We start from the raw sequence: 8,376 nt of genomic DNA on the forward strand, positions 1-8,376 counted from the left end.
TGAAACAAAGAAAATGTCAATATAATGTCGACTAAATCAATTAGCGAATCTTTTCAAACCTGACCAAATGGTTCGGGAAAATTTCAAACAGTTGGGCAGACCTAGACTGATGCTTTCTTGCTCCCCTTTTGGGGTTAAGTCAAATTCCCGATCTTTGTCATGATGACCCGTTTTAGTTATTTGTAAAGAGTTTAACAAGTGGAATTAATTTAAATTCAAAAGTAATTTCAATCACGAGCTCTGATTTGCATGCATGTTTAACAAACAATTGTTTTCTTTCCCTTGATGGGCTGTCACTCGATAAAATATCATGAATTATTTTTGTTGAGCAGAAGACGTGAAGAGCTGGAAAATAGTGAACCATATATTTCCTACATGCGTGATCAGTTCATGGAATCTATCATACTCAAGAAATTAAATTACTAAATGTTATTAATTTATATGAAGCTATTGGAACTTGAGAATTATTATTTAACTCTATATATGCTCCTGTCAAATAAAATAAATCAAAATCTTCTCGTGTTCCAGTCAATAAATTAAAATCACTTCTCTCTCGAATTAAATGAGAGGTGCAAGTGGCATTCAGACAAATTTCTTGATTAAAAAACATACAAAGGGAGAATGAGCAACTGTGGTCCTTAAAAATTAGGAGGACAATTTGTGTTTCATTAAAGGGTGACTAATGATTAAGATGGTTCTTACAATTCACTTTCATAATCATGAAGTAAACCAATCTAGAAGCTCCTCTAAGAAGAATAAACCTATCAGTCTCTTTTCCTAATTAATTCATTTGCAAGTGTGCTGTCTAGTGCACGGTCCGCCGTTCAAGTGATAAAAAAGAAGATATTGTTATGTAATTTAACCAATGGTTTATTTGGTATTAGATAGACTACAAGCAACATTCATAGTGTGAAAAGTACGATTTGCATGACTCAAATTAAAGTTACGTTTTCACAGTCTCTACAAAGTTGAATACGTAATGTCTTCAATCAAGCTCAAGCGAGAAAATCACCACTGATAACTCTGTTAAAGCTTCTCCGCTTACATAAGTAAAATCTTCTGGGAAATAGCAAAATTATGCAAGGTTATGGCGAAAAGTTAAGAGCATAGTGAAAAAAAAAAAAAAAAAAAAAAAAGAAAAAGAAGTAGCTAACTTTAAACAGAAATGTATTTCGGTAGTTGCAATCATCTCATTAAGGTTAAAATTTAAAGTTAAAAGTTAAATTGTTACTCCCTTCGTCCGTTTTTATTTGTTCATATTTAATTTGAAACACTCCTTAAGGAGCAATAGATAAAATGCCGATTTTATTATATCATTCCTAATTATTACTTCCTGCATTTTAATTTATGTGAACTTATTTCCTTATTAGTCTGTGCTAAAAAGAATAACTCCTTTTTATATTTGAAAACAATCTACCTTTATCCAATGATTTATAGCCACAAAAAGTGTATGTGACACATTTTACACCATAAGTTTAAAAGTATTCTCTTCTTTCTTAAATTCCGTACCCAGTCAAATAGGTTCACATAAATTGAAACGGAGGGAGTATAAATCACCTAAATAACTAAAATCAATGAAACAAACTTCAAAAATTATACAGTCACTAACAATTTCTTGAAGAATCTAACCCAATAATTACTAGTAAAGGTAAAAAAAAAAAAAAAAAAGGTATGAAATGGTAAATTATCTCTTGGTTTCTCCAATCTGGACAAGTAAAAGTAGATATCTTTTTTTAGTATAGCAGACAAGTAAAACTGGACGAACGATGTACTAAATATATAAAAAAAAAAAAAAAAAAAAAAAAAAAAAAACTATCATTCTTTTGAAATCGACTAAAACGGGAAGAGTTTCACATAAATCAGATATACTAATTACTCCCTCCGTTCACTTTTACTTGTCCGGTATTCTAAAAATAGATTTTCACTTTTACTTGTTACTTTTAACATTTCAAGATGAGACAATTTCTTTTATTCTATTTTACTCATAGTATTTACTTTAAATCATTTTTCAAATCTAATAAAAATATGCATCAATTAATACGGATATAATGGTAAAGTATATACTTTATTTATTATTTTTTAAGGGGTGCGTAGAGTCAAAAGTAGACACGTAAAAGTGAGAGGATGAGTATAAACAAACAGCTGACTTTTGCAACCAAATGAGTAAATGCTCATTGCTGTCCGCTTTTGACTCTTTGGATTTTACCAGTTCTTCATCTTTGGTCAGCGTAAAGACTCTCTCCTGCTCTTCTCTCTCTTCAACAAATTGTGTATATATACAAGTATCCCCCACTCCCTTAGACGCTTGTCACAACTTTGCTCCACTCTTGAAAATAACAAAGTGAGAAAGCAATACAAAACGAAAACCAGTTCTTTTTCCATTGGAATTAGTCTCAAAAAGAAAGAAAAAAGAAAGAGTGAAATCTAGTTCTTTGAGATCATCATCAAGTAGTTAGAATGGGAAGACCACCTTGCTGTGATAAAATTGGGGTGAAAAAAGGACCATGGACACCAGAAGAGGATATCATCTTGGTTTCATACATTCAACAACATGGTCCTGGAAACTGGAGAGCTGTTCCCAGTAATACAGGTAATTTAATTTAACATCTTTTATTTTTTTCTGGAGAAGTTTGTTAGTCATTAAATGTGTAGTAGGAGTACTAATTAATACTATTTCTGCCGCTTCACACCGCCTTGGAAAAAAGAATTCCATCCATAAGATCAACACGTATCATCCAACTGTTTTACTCACAGCCGTTCATCTTCTTTTTTCTTCCACAGGTTTGCTTAGATGCAGCAAAAGCTGTAGGCTTAGATGGACTAATTATCTCCGACCCGGTATCAAACGTGGCAACTTCACAGAACATGAAGAAAAGATGATCATCCACCTCCAAGCTCTTCTTGGCAACAGGTACCATGCAAAATTTCAAATTTTCAATTGTTTTTTATTAGATCCGATTTTTATATGTTGGTAATCCCAATAAAGAATTGGGGCTAGATCTCATGTTTTGTTAAAGGGCAAAATTGTGAGGGAATTATAAGATGGAAAACAGAATTAATAAAAATTGTTATAACCAACCAACTGAACTACTCAGATTCTCAAGTCTCGTGTTATTGATCCAGTCTCTAACATGTTTCTATTTAATGTTTTGGTGTAGATGGGCAGCGATAGCTTCATATCTTCCACAAAGGACGGACAACGATATAAAAAATTACTGGAATACTCATCTAAGGAAAAAGCTGAAGAAGCTTCAAGGGAAAGATGAAAATACTATTCAAGAAGGATCAACCTCATCATCATCTCAATCAAATTTCTCAAAGGGACAATGGGAAAGGAGGCTTCAGACAGATATCCACATGGCCAAAAAAGCCCTTTGTGAGGCTTTATCACTAGACAAATCCGATTCGCTAGTAAATCCTATTAGTCCAATTCCAGTCCAACCCGTTCAAGGATCAAGTTCTTATGCATCTAGCGCGGAAAACATTTCTAAGTTGCTTCAGAATTGGATGAAAAATTCACCCAAATCGTCTCAATTAAGTCGATCGGATTCAGAAAATACTCAAAGCTTGTTTAATAACCCGTCAATCAGGTCAGGGTCGGGTTCGAGTTCAAGTCCTAGCGAAGGGACCATAAGTGCTACAACACCTGAGGGTTTCGACTCGTTGTTTAGTGAGGGCAATGCTTTCACACCTGAAAATACCGCGATTTTTCAAGTTGAAAGCAAGCCAAATTTGAATGCTGAAAATGGATTTTTATTTAACAAGCCAAGTTTGGAGGAGTCACAAGTCCCGTTATCTTTGTTAGAGAAGTGGCTATTTGATGATGCTATTAATGCACCAGCACAAGATGAGTTTATGGGAATGAACTTGGGTGAATCTGCTAACTTTTTTTGAAGAAACATTTACTAGTAAATGATAGTCCTAGTAAATATTTCTTCAGAACAGCATAAAGCAACTTTAATGGTGGTGTTCTTTTATCTGTTTTTTTTGTGTTTGTTACTTGTTAATTAGGGCTTTGGAGTTTAGTTTATAGGTTTTACTTACTTTGTAGCCTGAGCAAAAACTCTGATATGTGCAACAGCAAAAAAGTGTAAATTACAAGTAATGTTAAAGATGCATGTGTAGTGAATAATACTAATAATGATTAGCTTCAACTGTTTGTACTATGTGCTCAAATATTTTTGAGTATTTTATAGAAATGAAAATTAGATGAAGTTTGACTTGAGATGTTCCTGATCGAGTTCAAACATCATAGTCAAGAAGTTTGACTTTCTTACACTGATACACTGAGAAATTAATTTTACACCATCACAATATAAGTTTACTAGCGGGAATACTTATCATGTTTTGCACGTTACGTCATCCGTGATCGCTATATGAAGTTACATTTAAGTACTCCTTCCGGATAAAAAAAAGTGTCCACTTAGTCATTTGCAAACCCTTTAATAAGATACTAACTCCTAGAAAAAAATAGGTAATTTAACTAAACTGCCCCTAATTTAATAGGTATTGGGTTTGATCACATAACACTTAATAGGGACAAATATGAAAAAAAAAAAAAAAAAAAAGAGATTAATTATATTCTTTTTTTATTTGATAAGTGGACACTCTTTTTGACCCAAGACAAAAAGGCTAAGTGTGGACATTCTTTTTGATCCGGATGGAGTAACTTTTAGGTGATCGCATGATATAAATTTGTTTACATTATGTATTAAACTCATAATCGTGAATTGCATTATTGTTGTAAATTCTCAGAAAAACCAACTTTGTCAAGTGCACTAGTTATAACACACTTTTATTTCTTTTTTCTGTTTTAAGTAGTGGCTATTAATTGTTCACTGCAACTCTTCAATTTTAGGTACCTTGAATGTAAATGGACGATAGAGTGACATCCGAGCTCCATGATATGTCCATGACGAGGCGAACTTATCTTCACCATATTGTTTTTGACACTTCCTAAAATATTTTTGACCCTACTATATAGTAACTTCAGTATTAAATGTAAATACTAGTTACATAACACAACAGATACAAAGTGTAGTAAGAGCAAGATTAGACATGTATAGGAATACTAAGGGTGGTAGGAAATATGTTTCTTTCATAGATTCAGCTTGTACTTAATTAGTTTCTCCAGAGGCTCACTAGCTCTTGGCAGTACCCTTCCTAGAAGGTGGCTCGGACTTTGAGTGCTCTCTTAGGTGTATTGATTCTTTTTGTTGGTATGGTAATATTTCACAGTTTATTGCCAAAAAAAAAAAATGTAATGTCAATTCTTTTTCTTCGTTTAGAGTTAGCAGAAGAGCAATAAAATGACTGTTTTGATTAAACTTAATATACAAGTGAATATATTACCCTATCAAGCAATTCAAATACAAGTGCTTTGGTGACTGATTGTTCGCTTAATATTTCACCCAACATAATAATTAAATTCCTGAGGAAATAAGTATTGACTCTTGACGTAGTAAACTAGTAATACTTCATTCAATTAGGTTCTAGAAACTAGAAAGGATGAATGGCTCGCTATCTTCATTTCAAGGAAGCTTCCTTCATGAATTCTGTGAAATATAGGGAATAGGATTCTATGTAAAGAATCATACAAATCAATACACGTTTATTTCGAGCCTGTTCATTTGCTATGTATGTACCAATGGCAAGTCGAGTAATTTACTGGCCTCGTTCACTTTTATTTATCCACTATACTAAAAACTAATTTTACGTTTACTTGTCCACGTTAGCATATCAAGAAAAAATATTTTTTTCTCTTCATATATTACCCTTAACATTAATTACGTAATCTCAAAAAATTTTAAAAAAAAATATTCTCCAAAGCATTTCTCAAGACTTAATTAAGACTATGTACCAAGTATTATGCAAAATATATATATTTTTTAAATGTTTTAAAGAGATGTGCAAAATCAATTATGGACAAGTAAAAGTTAACAGAGAGAGTAGCATTTTACGCCTCTCGCTTTTTGAAACACTTTAGCTTTTGGATGAGACGCGGATCCAAAATATGAACTTATGGGTTTAGATTCGGAATTCTACCACACCCGTCTAATTTATTAGATTTGAAATCTATTATTTATGTTTAGTAGGTTTTTAACCACATATACATGGATTTTGAATTTTTTATACTACACAACAACCCAACAAAGCTCATAACGAAAAAACAACCCTAATCCATAATGAGGTGTTTACGAAAACACTGCTCTGTAACAAATTCGATAGTAGCTCCTTAACTTTTCTAATCACATCAAAATATATAAAAGGCCTGTATGAAATGTCTGATTGGGGCGTTTATCCGGCTGAAATGTTGATACGTTGTGTTAAAAAATCGTTTTCTTTTTAGGTCCATTTTCGGAAAGAAGAGTTGCTAAATGGCCACACCAATTTGACCCAAATTTGGCCACACTTATATAAAAATCACCATAACCTCTATTGCAAAATTTTAAATTAAGATAAATTTTGAGAAAAAAGGATAGAAATGACATTAAGTAAGCATAAATTATTAAATTTATCCTAAATAATTATATGAATTTGGGTCATTATGGCCAAAATAGTGTGGCCAAAAGACCTTATTGTTTCGGAAAAGCATTGATTAATTAATTGTCATATATTGGTCATTCTTAATACACTGTGGGATATGGTGATCGTCATTTTATAAGTACCTCCTTTTTAAGTTGGTCAAAATGATAATAGTGACTCGCAGGATTCTGTGCAAGATAGGATCCCTACTTTATTACTACTACAAGTTTATAAACATAAATAAACATATGCTTAATTGAGAAGCTAGAAAGGTTGAAAATCTGACAATCTGGTTGGATTATGCAAACATGGCAAGGGTGGTGGTTAGGCATTCTTTCAATTTTAAAATTTGGCAAAAATTTGCATTGGAAAAAAGCAATTGGATATTAAATGCAAAATATATGGAGGATCCAGTTGACTTGCTTGAACCTATAATTAAAGTCTAAAAATTCACAAAGAGCAATTTTTGATTGTCCTAGAGTTTTAAATTCCACTGGTAAAACTCAAGACATATATAAATATGTGCATGAACGTATGCAAATAGTTTAAAAGCAATAGATCGTTTGGTTTCTATAAGTCGTGGTTAACGAGAATTTATAATTGGAAATCGACAAACAGGAAACACTGCAAATTGAATATAGAAGAACGACTTTACTCTTTTACAGGTAAAGAATTGAACCTTTCAGCGGGTTAATTTCTACTTGAATTTTCCTTTTTTTTTTGATAAGGACTTGTCATTTTTGAAGTTTCACCTGTGAAATTTAAGCCTTCAAAACAATGAATTTTTATTGAAAACAGGGCCAGAAAATAGCTAGTGGACTCTATTTCTACCTTAATTAACCACCCACTAGCCCAAGACATAACCTTTTTTCTCTGTGAAAGCATAAGCCCCTCATGAATGATAACCCCAAATGACAAGGCAAATAACACTTGAATATAATGCAACATTCACTTTTAAATTGTCAATATGTAGAAAGAATTTATTGAAGGCACATTTTCTTCCTTTTACAGGCTGCACATTGAAGCAGTAATGAAGAAAAATGGAAAGAATTAAAGATGGAACTTTTCCACGGATGCCAGAGTAGAAAAAGGAAACAATGAATGAAGAAATTAAAGGGTAAATGCATGATGCCACCTCCAAAAACCAAAGGAAGCTTCCCTTGCAGACAAACTTATTTAAGGATTTATATATATTCAAAGCTGCAGCAGGTGATCATGAGACCCATGTTCTTTCCTAAAATGAAAAACAGCTAAGCTTTCTATATATGTAGTAGAGTAGTAATTTTCATCAACCTATTTTTAATCTTAAAATCATTACTCTGTGTAGGGTTACTATTCATACACACCATATGATTTCTCAAGGCACTGTTCTATCATTTATAGCTGTTTGACACTATCATGTGCATTTGGACAGAACCCCCTTGCTTTTTTCCACCTAAATCTTCCATTAACCCTCTTTATATATTTCATGTGATGAACACTATATCATTTGTGTGTCTCCATATGTATATATGTAAATGATCATAATTAAGACATTTATTTATAGATTTTGGTCCAATGAGATGTTTTTGCTTAACTATCTCATATCCCGAATCAAGTGGCCGACTGATCCATATTAGTGCCGCGTAAGCGGGGTGGGGAGCTAGCATGAGAAGTACGGTTGATCAGCATAAATGCATAATCGAGTAACTTTGATCCAAATCATGTATATTTTTTGAGCAATCCTCTAAATATATACATATAATAAACAGGAAAGTTACATATATGTACAGTTCGGCCAACTAGTTTACTGATATGGACCAAATATACACAATATGTGTTGTGTATAGATATGCGTAATATATGTATAGT

At 32.5% G+C, this 8,376-nt stretch overlaps 1 protein-coding gene across 1 annotated transcript; it reads left to right on the forward strand.

The window, feature by feature from the left end:
• The first annotated feature begins 2,279 nt into the window (after positions 1 to 2,279).
• LOC132055672 (myb-related protein 306-like) lies at positions 2,280 to 4,276 on the forward strand. The gene is made up of 3 exons (XM_059447622.1): positions 2,280 to 2,590; positions 2,782 to 2,911; positions 3,159 to 4,276. Exons 1-3 carry the CDS (start codon positions 2,458 to 2,460, stop codon positions 3,892 to 3,894), a joined length of 999 nt encoding a protein of 332 aa, XP_059303605.1. The 5' UTR covers positions 2,280 to 2,457; the 3' UTR covers positions 3,895 to 4,276.
• Positions 4,277 to 8,376: the final 4,100 nt, after the last annotated feature.

The sequence above is a fragment of the Lycium ferocissimum genome, chromosome 5, assembly GCF_029784015.1.
Source record: "Lycium ferocissimum isolate CSIRO_LF1 chromosome 5, AGI_CSIRO_Lferr_CH_V1, whole genome shotgun sequence".
In the NCBI taxonomy this organism is placed as follows: Eukaryota; Viridiplantae; Streptophyta; class Magnoliopsida; order Solanales; family Solanaceae; genus Lycium; species Lycium ferocissimum.

Excerpts from the sequence above, each read along its gene's own strand:
- LOC132055672 (XM_059447622.1), top strand. The coding sequence starts at position 2,458 with ATGGGAAGACCACCTTGCTGTGATAAAATTGGGGTGAAAAAAGGACCA. Across the intron at positions 2,591-2,781 it reads AGCTGTTCCCAGTAATACAG|GTTTGCTTAGATGCAGCAAA; the intron begins GTAATTTAATTT and ends TTTCTTCCACAG. Across the intron at positions 2,912-3,158 it reads CAAGCTCTTCTTGGCAACAG|ATGGGCAGCGATAGCTTCAT; the intron begins GTACCATGCAAA and ends GTTTTGGTGTAG.